The sequence below is a fragment of the Camelus ferus genome, chromosome 4 (genome assembly GCF_009834535.1).
Source record: "Camelus ferus isolate YT-003-E chromosome 4, BCGSAC_Cfer_1.0, whole genome shotgun sequence".
In the NCBI taxonomy this organism is placed as follows: domain Eukaryota; kingdom Metazoa; phylum Chordata; class Mammalia; order Artiodactyla; family Camelidae; genus Camelus; species Camelus ferus.
This window is the reverse complement of record NC_045699.1, coordinates 3,399,750-3,416,496: the sequence shown is the minus strand read 5'-3', so window position 1 is coordinate 3,416,496 and position 16,747 is coordinate 3,399,750. Positions and strand designations below refer to the sequence as shown.

The following is a 16,747-nucleotide window of genomic DNA, read 5'->3' as shown; positions in this document are numbered from 1 at the left end:
TAAAAAAGGATCATTGAATTCATGAAACAAAAGTAATACTTTTAGAAACACTAAAACTAAAGCTTTACTTTAAAAAAATCAATTTTGTTCCTCCTTAAACTTTTGCATTATTTTTCTTTCCTTCGTAATTCCATCTTTTGGTAAAAGAATTGTCTTACATTGGCTTTCATGACTTCTCCGCTTACACGGTCCTTAACTTACTGCACTGCCGTAATAATTCTCCTGAATTTATTTCCCCCAAATTGTATGTATAAATGATACGAAACAGTAACAGGTGGTATATAAAGAACATTTTCAGACGTTCTTCCAAATGCCTTACTTTCATTTTTTCATTTAACCCTCACAGTGGCCCTAGTAGGCAGCTCTCTTTACTTATGCCTGGTTTTTGAGGTGTGGAAATTGGAAAACAAACATTCAATACCTCTTGGCCTATCTGCGATTTGAACCCAGCAGCCTAGCTCGATGTTTTTAACCACGATGACACACTAATTTTTCAGTCAGTGATCATCCTTATAAAACAGTGTACAGTGCCTCCTCCTTGAGATTCTCTGCTTACTTGGCTTCCACACATCATATGTTTTGGGTTGCTCGTCAGCAGCTAGTGTTCCCTGATACTCTTTTAGCCTTATCTTTCTGTCCCCTGGCAATCTCACCCATTTCTAAGCATTTGACCATAACCTCTCGGGTGAAGCCTCTGAAATCCATCTTTCAAAAGCGGGCCTTGCTGGAGAGTAACAAACTCTTAAAAGCAAACCCAAACATTTGGAGCCATAAAATTCAATCAAAATCAACATCATAATTTCTTTTAAACCCACACTGACACTCTTGACTTTTTCTTTCCCCTAGGCTTTCTGGTTCTAAACTTTACAGAGGCTGAAAGAGGCTGAAACATAGAGACAAATTAGGCCAAGGGGCAAAAGCATGTGCCACGTCCAGCTTTAAACACGGCACAATCATATGAATTCATGATATTAAAACCTGCAGTTGGAGTGCTGGAGATTTCCCTTTTATTAGGGAAAATTTACAAAAGAAGCAAATGTAGACAAAGCAATATAATAATTTTCATGTACTTCTCACTTAGTTTTAAAAATTCTCAACTTATAGCTAGTCACATTCACTTACACCCTTACTGCTATTATTATTTTTGGTAACAGCTTTATTGGGATATAATTCATATACCATACAGTTCACAATTTAAAGTATACAGTTCAATGGTTTTTAATGTATTCAGGGTTAGAAGCCATTACCGCAATCAACTTCAGAACATTTTCATCACTCCAGAAAGAAACCCTGTCCCCGTTAAAGTCACTCCTCATTTACTCCCAGCCCTAGGTAACTGCAAATCCATTCTGTTTCAATGGATTTGCCTATTCTGGACATTTCATATAAATGGAATCATGCAATATGAGGTCTTTTGTGACTGGCTTCTTCCACTTGGCATAATGTTTTCAAGGTTCATTCATGTTGTAGCAAGCATGTCAGTACTCCACTCCTTTTTATTGCCAAGTAATCTTCCATTGTATGGATGGACCACATTTATTCATCCATTTATCAGCTGATGGACTTAAACACATGTTGTTTTCACTTTTTGGCTATTTTTTATTTTATCCATCCTAGAGAATGTGAAGTGGTCCTTCACTGTGATTTTGATTTGCATTTTCCTGATGACTAATGATGTTGAGCATCTTTTACTGTGTTTACTGACCATTTTGTTATCTTTGGAGAACCATCTATTCAGATCCTTCACTCATTTAAGAATATTATTGGGCTGTATAAGTTCTTTACCTATTCTAGACACAAATTCTTTATCAGACTTATGATTTGCAAAATTTTTCTCCCTTGTTTGGGTTTTTTTTCCCCTTTCTTTCCCCTTTCTTGGTGATATCTTTGGCATAGAAAAAAATTTAAATTTTGATGATATCCAATTGATCTATTTTCCCATTTGTCTCTTGTGCTTTTAGTGTCACATCTAAGAAATTGTTGCCTAATCCAAGGTCATGAAGACTGATATTATGTTTCCTTCTAAAACCTTAACAGTACTAGCTCTAACACTTAGGTCTTGGTTTCCATTTTGAGTAAATTTTAGCATGTGATCCAGTTGTCTTAGCATGTTTTTTCAAAGCTGATCAAGATATAAAAGATTTCTATCACTCCAGAAGGTTCTTCCATGCCCCTTCCCAGTTCATACTCCCATTTTTGTCCAGCAAACATCCAGTCACTCAGTCACTCCACCAAATACTCATCCCAGAACCTTGCCAGCAACAGTATAACCCTCTAATAAAAATTTTCTTAATAACTGTTAACCTGAATAAACATAAGTAGCAGGAATTCTGCTTCCTGGATCCACACATCCCATCCTCCCCTTTAGCACAAAAGAACACATTTCCACTAATTTGGCAAAGGGAAATGCATTTTATCACCACTTCCTGGGTCTGAAAATGCCATTGCTTTGTACTGTGTCCCAGTCAGTGCAAAAAAAAAAAAAAAAGTTGAATGGATTATATAGACAACTACTTTTTAATTGTATATATGATCTTGGAACTTTACTCTGTGAAGGAAGAGAGTACTGGCTGCTCCATCTGCCTCTGAGCGCTCCCTTGGTCTCTGCCAACTGTGGCTGGCAGTGTGACGGTCTTTTTAAATTCTTCTCTCTATACCTCCTTATTTGATGAGAGTTCTATGATGTCTCCTAATTTTGCTACCATGTGGCTTATTGATCTGAAATGTACTTTCATCTCCTGTGACTGAGAGCTAACTGGGAAAAACACAAATCCACAGCCCCGCTATCTGGATCGTAAGGATTAGCAAAATGTCTTTTTTTTTTTTTTTTTTGCAAAATGTCTTTTTGAAATAAGAACGACTCCCACAAAAACAGAAAGAAAGAAAGAAAAACACCACTTGCACCTGATTCGTACATATCTGAAAAACCCAGCTGAAAAATGGTGACACACAGTCACATGTATAACTAACAAAAGACTGGTAGCCATAATACATTAAAAAAAAAACCCTAAAAATCAATAAGAAGAAGACAAATAACAATAGAAAAACGAGCAAAAAACATTAACAGGTATGCCTCAGAAGAGAAAATCCAAATGGCTGAAACACATTTGAAAAGATTATTCAACCTCTTTAGTAATTAGGGAAATGGAAATTAAAATCGCAAGCAGTACCACTATATACTTAACCTATCGAACTGGGGAAAAAGTTAGATAATGCCAAGTATTAACGACATCTAAAAACAACTGTAGCCTTTCTTTCCCTTCACCTTCACTCGCTTAGCAGTGAGACACGTGGCTCCCCCAGTCACCACACAGTTACATAACCATTCCATTCCAGGATGCATGACAGCAGTGCCAGAACTACTGACCCGTACCACTGAGCTCATTCACTTTGTCTCTACTTTGCACCACCAACACATGTTTACTTTCTGTCTTCCTCTTCCATGACAACAGGGACTTTAACTGCTGAGTCCTCAGCACCTAAAACTGCCTTGAACAAAATAGGTGCTCAACAAATATTAGCTGAGTGAGTAAGTGAATGAAAAATTTTTATGGTGTATTACCGTAATTACCAGGTCTCAGTTGGACCTTTCCTCACCAGCACTAGTCATTTGGCTCTGAGATACTGTATCTACTTCAATCAAATCAAATTTAGACTTCTGTTTCTCTCCCTAATTGCTACAGTTATAACCACCAACTGAAACAGTGAGCTATGACAGTCACTTGAAGTTTCTATTTTTTCCTCTAAGGCCTGACTTGACCGCCCCTCTCCACTCCTCCCACCCCCTGCCAACCTAAACCTCCTGGACACCGTCAATGCTGTCCAAATTTCCTAGTCACTTTGATTCTGAGTGTTCTAGCTATCTGTTGATAAATATTTCATTTTTTAGGAACATGAACAACATAATCACTGTCACAAGTTCAAATCACAGAGTTAAATGAAGAATTAAATAAAAGTTAAGTGGCTAATTTGCAGTTAATCTTTCAAAAGAATTGTGAGGGCATGTAGACTAAATTTTAGAAAAAGTACACAGGTTTGCTCTGTTTTCCTCAGTGTGGAAGCCTGAGGTTTAAGAATAAACACTAATAAGAAACACATGGAAAAGATCAGTAACAAAATGAAATCCCGGCCCAAACACAGTCTGCCACGTTTTACATACCAGTGTCTCAGATAATAGACAAGATTTTCACAATATTGCCAAAACATCACTTGAAACACTGTACATTTTTTAAAAATCTGAAGCATAATAAAAAAAAAAACTTGTGAGCTCTTTGTAAAGATCTAAGGGAAAATACTATTTTGATGAAAGAAAAACAAATTCCAGGATTCACTTTACCTTATTAGTCTGCACAAGCTTGAAAGACTCTCCCAAAGAATGCACTCAAAGTTCACTTCCAAGAGATACAAGTTAACTCTCTGTTTATAATATGAAAAGATTAGTACGAAAATACAGCATTTAAGTAGTTAACTGATACTCTTCAAGAGAGACAGCTCAGTGAAATGAGTAAATTTAGTATATCAGCCAAATATAGGCAATAATGGTTGATCAACAGTAGTCCCTAGCTCCATCTTACTCAATACTATAAAATTATTTTTTTTAACTACTAAAAACAGGCAAATGTACCTTCTGAGTGATTTCCGTAACTAAGAGGTTAATGTTATTAGAAGGCATGCTAGTGGGTATACGTGGAAGGTGAAAAAGGAGACAGCTGATAGAAAAGAAGGTATAATTCTTCGTGTGGAAAAGCAATATACTTCATCTGTGTCGCCACTGACAATGCATTTCATTTTAAAAATAAACTAGATGTGAAATGGTGTATGTTTCTAATCCTGGTTCCTTCTCTTAATAAAGGTAAACACTGGTATGAACACAAGATATCAGAAAACCAAGGTCTCAAGATAACTCTGAGTTCCACCTTAAATTGCCAAGACACTAGTTCTGTGTTACAGTGGACCTTAATTTGAAGAATTCTTTGGCATGAAAATGAAAATAAAAACAGTAATCAGTACATGCTGTTTCATTTAGTCCTGTTTGCCTTTCATATTAGAGGAAATTCTTGCTGCACCTCAAACCAAAATTAAAGGGAAGAGAAAGACGTAGGCCGCATAAATCTGACCAAGAACACAAGCATTTTAATTTGAGTCCACAAGGTCTGGGATAATGAAAAGAAATATATAATTTTAATTCAAGCCAAGTGTTTTCCAAGCAGATTATATTTGCTTAAATTGCTATAGTAATTCAAGGGACAGCCCTGCCTGGACACACAGTTACTGTGGATTTTTAAGAGACTCAGTTTAAAAATTTAGGAATTTCTGATTCATTTACAGGATTTGCAAATTCATCAACCCTTGAAAACTAAAGCAAACTCAACAGGTATGATGATAAAATAATTTTCAATTTTTTTAAAGAAAATATTCCTACTGTTAAAAATAAAGTATATTTGATTTGTTTAACATTAAAATAGATTGTAGCCATCATAAATGCACAATTTTTGGAAGCAATATTTGGTAAAAGCTACATTTAGATCTGATTAGCCAAGATATTCAGGGAAAGAAGTAATACAGTGGTTTTAATTTTCTAACTTAAGATTTACCCAATAATCTTTGTTTAGATTTTTTTTTTTTATTTTGAATGAAAGATTCTCAGGTTAATGGAATAATTTTCTGTTTCTCTCTCTCTCTCTCAACTTTAAATTACAACAACAAAATAGCAAATGCCTTTGAGCCATATATCTAAGCAATGCTAGAGATTTCAGTTGTAGACAAGATGGCTATTTGTACAGATAACACTAGAAATTTTCTCAAATTTCTCTACTGACCAAATCCCTGATATTATAATGGTTTTGCCTCTTTCTCAGAGAGAAAATACAAATAGTCTATCTAGCCCTGAAGGATCTAGTTTCTTGAGTTTCAGGTAATTAAGATTTAAATCTATTATGGCTAAAAATAATTTTGAGACTTTCATATTTTTAATAGCAAAAGGGTCTTACTTTCTTAGGTCTTGGGTGTAATAGTGAAGTTTAATTTTACAAAGTTAAATTTAAAACTGCTTTGGAAAAAATTCTGAATCATATAGTAACACTTGGTTTCTTATTTTTTAGTTTCTATGGTATACCAATAAAACAATTAGGTCTTTAAAAATAACAAAATGCTATGGAGATTTCCAAATACTTTAAACTTTCCAGAGTGAAGTTCCATCTCATTTTGATTAGAAATTTAAATTAGGACTTTCTTGATGAAAGCATAAGTGCTTTTTTCCAGGTAAGAGAAATGTTATGACATAGAAACTTTTTAAGCTATGATGTGAAAAATTCACGTTAATGGATAATTATTAAAAACTAGTAAAACTTTGCTTTAAGTTTCCTTTTTCACATTTGTTATTCTACTAAACAAGGTAACAGGAAAGCGAATACAGTATATTGTGATGGAGAAATAAGATAAAAGAATAGTCACGTTCTGACTGTTCATTTAAAGAAATCACTGTGGTGAAATTAACACCTAGAAATAATCAACATTAGTAGCAATAAACACCACTAACAAGATGTAATCTACAGCTTAATAATTTAATCATTCATTCAACAAATCTTTGGGCACTTACTGTGCACAGTGTTAGACTCTGTCAAAAATGAGAGGTCAGGAACTGTGATGACTTGACAGTGAGTTTATGTTTTGCTCTGAGTTATCCCATAGGAAATGAGGCATAAATTATAGAACATAAGAGACAGAAATAATAAAAATATGCTTAGTAAATGGCTGGGAAGAGACCAGCTGAATGAAAAATTGGGGTAAAAAGAAACAGATTATTTTAACAGGGAAATTTATGAGGGTGAAACCGAAGAGAAAGAGAAGAGAAAATTAATGGGCAGATCAATGGAGACAGGGTGGGAGTCAGGCCAGAAAACTGCACTTAGTCAAAAGGGAGTGGGGCACAGTTGAGCTACAGGTGAAGGTCCTCAATGGATGAGGACAATGAGGATGAGTACAGATTTAGAAGAGAAAATGTCTTCAGGGAAAGACCTTTCTTCTTAGGTGACCAAGAAGACCAAAAGCAGATAACATTAAGAAACCCTTTACTTTCAGAGAGGCCATCATGCGGTCTTGATTGCACGGCAAAGGTACGCAATTCAGTGCTCAACCAAAAGGTCTCCTTTTTTCCCAATAATTTTTCATAATTGTTGAATAGCAGAGTCATGACTAAATTCTCAAATATAAGGTTACTAACTGATAATTACTGATGTTCTTAACACAAGGATAAAATGCAGAGTTCTGATGAGCAATGCTCTTTTCAGAGTTCAACTGTGTTAACAGCTCTGACAGCCGCTATGTAGCCAGATCCCATGTAGCTGCATGTCTGCCTCTTTGCTTCTACTTTTATCTTCTGGGGGCATAGAAAACCTACAGAAGCCCAAATCCAGGGCACAGTACTTTAAATGAAGTATGACAAGTACTTTTTAAAAAGTTAATACACTATAACATAATGAGTATAATAAAATACTATAAATTTAATATATAAATATTATCAATTAGAGAGTGATATATATAGAATGTTCTATACCCATTCCTGCTAATCTCCCCAAATCATGGCCAAATGATGTCTGCAAAGATCTCCCTGTCTCCTCCAAGCAGGGTTAAGCCACTGGGTCCCACACTACTGGTGTCTGTGCTATAAACTGTATTTCCCTCTGCCTGAGAATATGGCTCACTGTGTTGTGTCTCTCTTGTCCACTAAACTATACGCTCTTTATAGAAGGGACCATGTCTTCATGTCTTCTCCATTCTGTGTTCCCCATCAAGCACAGTGCCTCATTCCCAAACTTCAAGACAATCGTTAACTAAGTAACCCACTCAAACTAACTAAATCACTAGTAATGTTTGTAAGGGGCTTTACTAACCATGTTCACACACAACTCTGGTACAGCATCACTAACTATAGCAGATAAAGAGCACTGGGAGCTCCCCAGCCCCAGGTCTGGGTCAGCCGGCGCTGAACGCTGCCCTTTGGATTGAGACCATACCTTTTCACTTCTCCCCCCAGGACCCCATCTTACCCCATGCACAAACACTGCGGTGTGAAGATCACGGCTCGATTATAGCAATGAGTGAAACGAGGAGTTCACTCTCAGAGTGCAAATTCCAGAGGTCACAATTCAGGCCTCCAGGTTCTGGTCCAGATTGGCTATAACAGTCTTATTTTGTTCCTTCAACAGTTAACCACCAGTTCCCAAATATTTCATCCTTTATTGCTTACATGTTTTTGCTCATCTCTTCTATCTGCAAACCTTCTTCTCTACTTCCCTCTGTGAGAACCCTCATATTCCTTCAAAGTCTAATTCAAATGCCATGTCCTCCATGAATCCCACAGATAAGAAGGAACAGTGGATGAAGTTTATTTGTATTTGCAAAGGAAAACTACAAATTCAAAATCACAATGTTTAAAAAGACCAAACCATGACTATTTTGGTATTTTTCTGTAGGTAGGGATAAGATTAAATAGAAGAAAATATATTAAGAGTAAATGATTGTCTATCCTGTTTTCTTGTGAAAAAGGAAGCAAGGTCAGCATCTAAACCAAAAGGGGAATGAGGTGTTAGAGGCTTGTGTAGGAGAAAGGGAAAAGAAATGGACCAAGGAGATATCACTGGACAGCACTTGAGTGGTCACGGCTTTAAAGTGGGACCAGCTGGCACGGCCCTGTTTTCTCTCATTGTATTCAGCTGCATGAGTCAGGCCACGCGTAGTAACCAGGGCTGCACTTTACCACAAGAGTATGAGGATACAAGGGCCTAGCAAATTTAGGGCATGTACAAAGGAGTGATGGCTGTGATGCACGATGGGATCTAGGTTGGTAAGAACCTACTGGGATGTATGGATGAGGGGCAGTGAAAAAACAGGAGGATCAATATATTTTAGGTCCCACTGATACTGAACAATTACTGCAGTTGGAGTTACTACATGAAGTAAGTTATAAAAAGTGGTTAGCATGTGAAACAGCTGCAGTTTGCAGCATCAGTAATGACAAGGCCCATCGTGCAGGTGCACTGGAGGGAATGGTGCAGAAGACTGGAGGAAATGACATTAGAGAAAAAAAAAAAGACCAAGGCTCTCTGCCTCTACTTGAATAACTACTTCAAATCGCAAATATGCACAATATTTACATTCTACACTTTTTAGTAGAGTTTCCAGTAAGAAACAAGAAACTAAGATATTAGGATCTAGAGCAGTCTTTCTCAAATGGGGCTCTATCAAAGAAAATGATTTAAGTAACTAATTTTTCAATTATCCCAATGATGATAAATAGTTCAGCACCATTCTAGATGAACAGAAGGTAAGTCATTTAATGACATACAATAATGTGTTAGGACATTAATTCTCTCATGAAACCCTGGATGAGAAGGGTAGAGAAAAATGGCCTCAGAAATAAACAGGTTTGTTTTTTTTTTTTTAACTTTTTCCCAAATATCATACGTATTCCATCTGGATCACTTTCCAATTTGCCAAGCACTTCTTCTACATGCATATCTCAGGTGTGTTTATGACCCTAACAATGACCAGGTGGGACAAGCGGGCGAGAAACTACAATTCTCGTTTTACTGATGAGGCCAGAGGCAGATAAGTGAGGTGACTGTCATAAATGATAGGACTGAAATGAAGATTTTTAGGCTCCTCCTCCAGTATACACAATCCACCACTCACTACAACTTCCAAGTTTCAGCAGAACTACTGTTAATTGTCTTCCTCGAGCTAAGGACTCCCTCCTTTACAACTTTACCCCACACATACCCTCCTACTCACTGTATTATATGTCTCTCTGATTCTCCATGAGGAGACAGGACAGTGTTTTTAATATCTGTATATCTATAACTTAATTCAAAAATATTAGTGGGAAGAAGCTAGAAGGGTAACAACAAAAAATGCAAAGAAGAGGCAATTAGAAACTCAGACTTTGTAGAATGTAAATATTGTATTTGGTATTTGAAGTAGTTATTTAAGTAGAGTCAGAGACGAAATAATTGGATTTTGGAAATTATTTCACAGGGAAAACTTGAAGTCATAGTTAGGCTTGGACAGAAAACACTAAGAGGAAACATGATAGCTATTTTTAGTATCTCAAGTTTTCACATTAAAGGGAGTGTTCCATTTCCTTCCAAAGAGCAGAAGAAAACAGAAGTTGCAGGGGGAAAATCTGGGTTAATATTAAGAATCTCCTAAATAACTAAAACATAGGGTCTCTTTTCTCATAGGGAGGGAACATCACTGAAGGGCCAAGTAGCCAGTGAGAACACTCAGCATTTACAGTGGAAAGAGCTCTCAGCTTTAGGGTACAGAGATGTCATGCTATCACTGTAAATCTTAGTCTAGTAAGCAAGACAGATCGAGATTCTCTTAAAAGATGGTTATAGTCTGGTTCACTGCAATATGTGACTTTTAAAAAACACCACCTTACTGGTACTTAGACATTAATTTTGGTCTGAGCATCACCCATAAATTCTGGACATTTCAATATATTTCAATGCAGACATAGATATTATGCATTTTGTATGTCAATTTATTCAAGAATTATTCTAAGTTTCACTCCCTTTTCCTACAATATATTCCCTTTTTGCCTTGCAATAGGACAATAAAAGAAAGAACATGGGCTTTTTAAGTCCACTATGTGTCCTCGTCTTCTTCCTTGGAATTGAAGTACATTGCCAATATGAAAGTTATCAATGGGATGATGATTACGAGCAAGAAGTAGATGATGTCTACCAACCAGAATTCCCATTTCGTCAAAATGTAGACTATGGAGTTCCATTTCATCAGCCTATGTCAGGCTGTGCCAGCGAATGCTCCTGTCCACTTAACTTTCCATCATCGATGTACTGTGACAATCGTAAACTCAGGACTATCCCAAATATTCCAGCGTACATTCAACAGGTCTATCTTCAGTTCAATGAAATTGAGGCTGTGACTTCAGATTCCTTCGTCAATGCCACTCATCTTAAAGAAATCAACCTCAACCACAACAAAATTAAATCTCAAAAGATTGATCATGGTGTGTTTGCTAAATTGTCGAATCTACTACAACTGCACCTACAGCATAACAATTTAGAAGAATTTCCGACTCTTCTTCCTAAGTCTTTGGAAAGGATTCTTCTTGGTTACAATGAGATCTCCAGAGTGCAGACAAATGCTGTGGATGCGCTAGTAAACTTGACCATGCTTGATCTCTGTTATAATCAAATTGATGATTCTACGTTACAAGGAAGAATCTTCGCCAAAATGGAAAACCTCATGCAGCTCAACCTATGTAATAACAGATTAGAATCGATGCCTCCTGGTTTGCCTTCTTCACTTATGTATCTGTCTTTAGAAAATAATTCAATATCTTCTATACCAGAAAAGTACTTCAATGGACTTCCAAAACTTCATGCTCTAAGAATGTCACACAACAAACTACAAGACATCCCATATAATATTTTTAATCTTTCCAATCTTATAGAGCTCAATGTTGGACACAACAAGCTGAAGCAAGCATTCTATATTCCAAGAAATTTAGAACATCTGTATCTAGAAAATAATGAAATTGAAAGTATGTAAAATTTCATTGTTTTTAAAGAACAAATCTTTAAAAATCTGTGCTTTACACATTGCTGAAAATAGTTGCTTTGAATCAGGCCAAGGAAATAGCAGAAATAGGCCCCTAGAGAAAACTGTACCCTACAGTTTATAATCTTTTCTATTAAATGTTATCACTTTGAATATTAAGGATTAGTACCATAGAGTATATGAAGAAATGTGAGATCCTGAGTGGTGGAACTTTAGGTGATTTTCTCTTTTTCTTTTTGAGGTTGTTCCTACTAAGAATTTGTTACTTAAATTATGTATTTAATATGCAAATAATTATTTTATAGCCAATGAAGCCATCATTTATTTTGACAATATAAAACTCATTTATAGTTTCACCTTCATTTTATTATTTGATTACTGTAAAAAAAAATTAAAGCTAATTCTACTTATAAGTATTTTAGTTAATAAAACTATACCCCATAAACATTTAAGTAAAATCCACTGTAGGCTTATGGAAGTAATACAGTAAGATTAATTTTTAATTTGTATTTTTCAGATCTCAATGTCACAGTGATGTGCCCAACTGTTGACCTGCTATATTACCACCATTTAACATACATTCGTGTGGACCAAAATAAGCTAAAAGAGCCAGTAAGCTCATACATTTTCCTCTGCTTCCCTCATTTACACAGTATTTATTATGGTGAACAGAGAAGCGCTGATGGTCAAACAATACAACTGAAGACCCAAGTTTACAGGAGATTTCCAGATGATTCTGAGAGTGAAGATCACGATGATCATCACGAAGGCCCAGGAGAAGAAGAGATAGAAGAAAACGTTGACCCTCACTATTATGGAAGTCAAGAATGGCAAGAAACTATATAGGTATACATTTATGACTTCACAAAATCTTGTTATTCAATATAAATTTAACTAAATGTGCATAGCTCATATTATATATGGAATTGTGTATCTGTATAAGATCAAATTGAATTTAGGTTGCTGATAACATCTGCATCATTACATAAGAGTAGAACTTACTCAAAATGATCCAAGTCTTTAGAAATGTAAATTAGAATGACTAGTGGGAATCAAACATTACACTTCAAGTATAAAATTATCATCATGATGAGAAAAAAGCAAGTATGGCATTTCTACTAAGAGTAATCTTTCTGAGAATGATGAAAGAAGTAGCATTAGAAGCTAAGAACTGTTAAGACTCACTATGAGCATTTAGGGTATAAATACTAGGAGGCTCCATTAATGTAACAGGCAGCCATTCATTTAAAGAATAGACTCTTTTCTTTGATATGATCTCTAGAATAGCTTTCACACTGTATTTGAGATATCATCACCATGACATCCACCTCCCTGGCCCTACCACTTACAGCGTAGAATGATATTTCTGACTTTGGAAGAAGTGTGGTTTACTAAGGATCTAAGACACACAGATTCATGAAATCAAGTAGTATTGTTTTTCTCTCAGAGCACCAAAGCAACAAAAATTTAAACCCTGCATTTGGATAACTAAAAACGCCAAATCATCAGAATTTGTATTCTAGCAAATTTCACCAATTGTACAAAACAATGTTTTCTGTGTTCCATTTAAACTGGGATAAATGTTTTCATAGTAAGTTCACTAGAGGAACGTTTTAGTTACATAAAGATTTGCTAATAAATAACTGCTTTGTTTGCAAGGTTAAGTTAATGATAGCACAAGAAAGAATGTCGACATTATTAAATACTTCTATTTTCCTAGCACAATATATTAGAAACACATATCAGCCAATGTTCATAAAACAATGCTAAAGTCGAACAGAGTTCCTTTGAAATTTGAATGGCAGGCTTTGATGTCTTCTTTAAAGCCTTAAAAATCACACATTAGTTAAAGAGTTTTAAGTATGCCTTACAATGAAGATGATCTAACTTCTATGGTGAACTTTCTTGATTTACCAGGTTAACATCTCATAGGATTCCTCAGATAAGGAATAAACACAAATCTGGGACTCCCTACACAGGGAGCCCCCAGAATGAACAGCAACAATTTAAACAGTCTGCAAACAGACCAGACAGGTAAAACTATATTTTAGAAGCAGTTTTCTACTGGTGAGTCTATTTTACTGGAGACACAGTTTAAAATGAAGCCTCTAATGCTCTTTACATCTTTGAGTAGGTTATTAGCAAAGGGTAGAAACAGAAAAGCCACCTGAGCTCAGGGACAAGCTCAACAACCCGAATGAATACAAACAACACTCCATTTATTCATTTAATTAACATTCATCAAGTCATTCGGCACGCAGGGCTTGGCAACGAGAGGTCAAACAGAATACGTAAGTAGACCTCACACCTGGTGAGGTAAAGGTAAGACAAAATGCTAGTGATATGGGTAAAGCGCATTGTCAAAAGAGGGAAAAAATTTTAAGCATCACCTCCCCCTTTAAGAAAATTTTTTTAAGTAGGGTTGTAAATTTAAACATTTATTATGAGCTAGTATGTGGAAAATACTGTAGGTGTTGTAGGAGATAAGAAAGAGAAGATTATTTGTTACCCAGAACAATTTAAAATTTAATGAGGAGCCATCAGGGAAATGCAAATCAAAACCACAATGAGATACCCCTTCACACTCACAGGATGGCTATAATCAAAAAGACCAATAATGAGTGTCAGTGAGAAGGTGCGGAAAGTAGGATCTACTCGGGAGGAAGTCTGATGGTGCAGCCGCTTTGGAAAGCAGTCTGGCAGTTCTTCAAAAGGTTAGTTACGTATAATCCAGTAACTCCACCCCCAGATACAGACCCAAGAGAACTGACACGTACGTTCACACAAAAATGTGTACACAAATGCTCACAGCAGCAGCATCCATTAATAGCCAAAAAGTGGAAACCGCCCAAATGTCCTTCAGCTGATGAAAAGATAAACAAAATGTGATATATCCACACAATGGAATATCATTTAATCAAAAGAAGTAATGAAGGACCGACACATGCTACCACATGGATGAACCATGAAAATACGCTAGTGAAAAATCAGTCACAGAAGACCACCTATTGTATGATCCCACTCACATGAAATGTCTAGAACAGGCAAATCTACAGATTATTGGCTGCCTGGGGTTGGGGAGCACGGTAATAGTGGGAAAGTGGAGAATGACTAATAATGGATAGAGGATTCTTGTTGGGGTGATTAAAATATTCCGAACTGACTGATGATTGTGCAAGTCTGAAAATACTAAAAACTATTGGATTGTACACTTTAAAAGAGTGAATTGTGTGAGATGTAAACTATCTCAATAAAACTGTTATTAAAAATTTAACAAAGAAAATAATATCTAATAACTCATTCTAACACAAGAAAGAAAGAAAGAAAATGTGGCAGTAACTGAAATATGATGGGAACACAGATACACTAAGTTTACTTCTGGCCAGGATGTGGTGAAGCAGCTGAAGGCTTTAAGTAAGAGGGAGGACCCTGATGTATGAGTAGGAACTGACTGGCGAGAGTGGAGAAAACAAGCTCCTGACGTGGGAACTCGAGATTAATATAAAGATGTGCTAATTACTTATTTCACCTCCTGCACAGTTAAAATCCTCTGATTTTCAGAGTTCTGGAGCTTCTATTTTTACCTCTTCCTAAATTGATTACAGAAAATAAATTTTAATCTTCAAAGAACAGGCTTAGTGAAGGATGAAACGACACAATTTAGCAGTTCGTAACAAGGAATTTGAAATCATATCCCTGAGTAGAAAGCCTGACTTCACACTTGTAACTAGGCAAGATGACTCTGAGTAAGTTACTTCTTGAAGCCTCTTTTTCTGCATTTCTATAAGGAAGGTGGTTCTTGTAGGGCTCTTATAAGGACAAGGAGAAATAGCAGACATCCTAAAGCATTTATCAAAGGGCATGTCAGTGATCAGTTATAAGCATCCTCCAAGCAGTAAACATTATCGCAGCATATCCAGCCCAGCGGCCCGCTGCATCTATGTGCCCCCAGCTGTCAGCTGCGTTTTGCATGCCTTGGTGCTGTCTCAGGGACCTCCCCCACCCAGAAAGCAATCAGCACTTTCAGGATCCTTTCAAGATTCTACTTGTACAAAAGATGAGTAATCAAGAGAGGCTTTACTAAAAGTTTCATTAGGGAGAGAGAGGAGGGAGCTTAAACCATATACTCCATGTCACTGTTTGATGGTGTAGCTTTCCAAAGCACCTCTAGCAGGCCTACAAGCATAGGGAGCAGGCACAAGGCGCTTGGATGCCTGGCTCCTCTGGCCAGAATAAGGTCAAACTCTGTCCATTAGGAAGAAGAGGTCAACCCTGCTCCCCTTTATAAGCACATCATGAAATGTCCTCCAGCTGCAGGGCCCTGTAAGGAGGCAGGTTAACAACCATCTTTTGTTACTCAAAAATGCCCTGAGGAATTCATACCTACTCCAAGTATTTCCTATTAAAAACAGAACAAAATAACCACCAGTGGTCTCCCTAGGAGAAACTGAAGAACAAAACACTTCAACCAGCATATCAAGACTATACAGTTAACCCGCCAGAGCTACAGACAAAACCAGGTGATATATTTATAACAGGAAAGGAAACAATGAAAATTCATCAATTTTCTCACTACACTTCAAAGTATTAATTAGTTATAGGGGCTACCAGGCTGAACTATGTGACCACTAACAAGTAAATCCTAATCGTATCATGAAGCTTAATTTACAAACATAAAAGCATAACATACATTTAGCTTTTAGAAAGGAAATAAAAGTAAAGGATATTTAATAAATTTGCTCACAATAATACCGACTGAGAATGCTTAGCATATGTTTAAATACTATCTGAAAACTATACATTTTCATTTTATTCCCCAAGTTGGAACCACTAAACTAAAATGCAGATACATGCGTATCATGTAACATACTTAACTGCATGGGGCAAAAAATAGAAGGAATAAAGCTGTTTCTTCTGTATACTTCTGCTGTTGCAAAGAATTCATATGACCCAAGGAAAGTTAGAAATAAAGCCCTGATTTCCTGATTCCAGAACCACCACTTCTCAATCTTGGAAATAAAGATTAACAGCAGCTGGAAACAAAATTAAACAGCAACAGATACGAAACCAAAGTTTCTTATATGTTCCAATTTCCTAAACAAATATAACCAACTACGCCTAGCAAGTAAATACCATGGCATTTATGGATACGTCTGTC

General features: G+C 36.3%; 2 protein-coding genes across 3 annotated transcripts in view; one reads left to right on the top strand and one right to left on the bottom strand.

Annotated features, from left to right (window-relative positions):
• The window catches only part of CENPP (centromere protein P), a 218,758-nt gene that overhangs the window by 118,260 nt on the left and 83,751 nt on the right, over positions 1-16,747 (bottom strand). The window lies entirely within an intron of this gene.
• Positions 4,337-14,840, top strand: OMD (osteomodulin). 2 transcript variants are annotated; one of them, XM_006190006.3, is made up of 3 exons: positions 4,337-5,374; positions 10,615-11,572; positions 12,107-14,840. In XM_006190006.3, exons 2-3 carry the CDS (start codon positions 10,633-10,635, stop codon positions 12,433-12,435), a joined length of 1,269 nt encoding a protein of 422 aa, XP_006190068.1. In that variant the 5' UTR covers positions 4,337-5,374; positions 10,615-10,632; the 3' UTR covers positions 12,436-14,840. The 2 variants fall into 2 exon arrangements, with proteins under 2 accessions (XP_006190068.1, XP_032333299.1); XM_032477408.1 differs by lacking the exon at positions 4,337-5,374 and adding an exon at positions 6,774-7,115.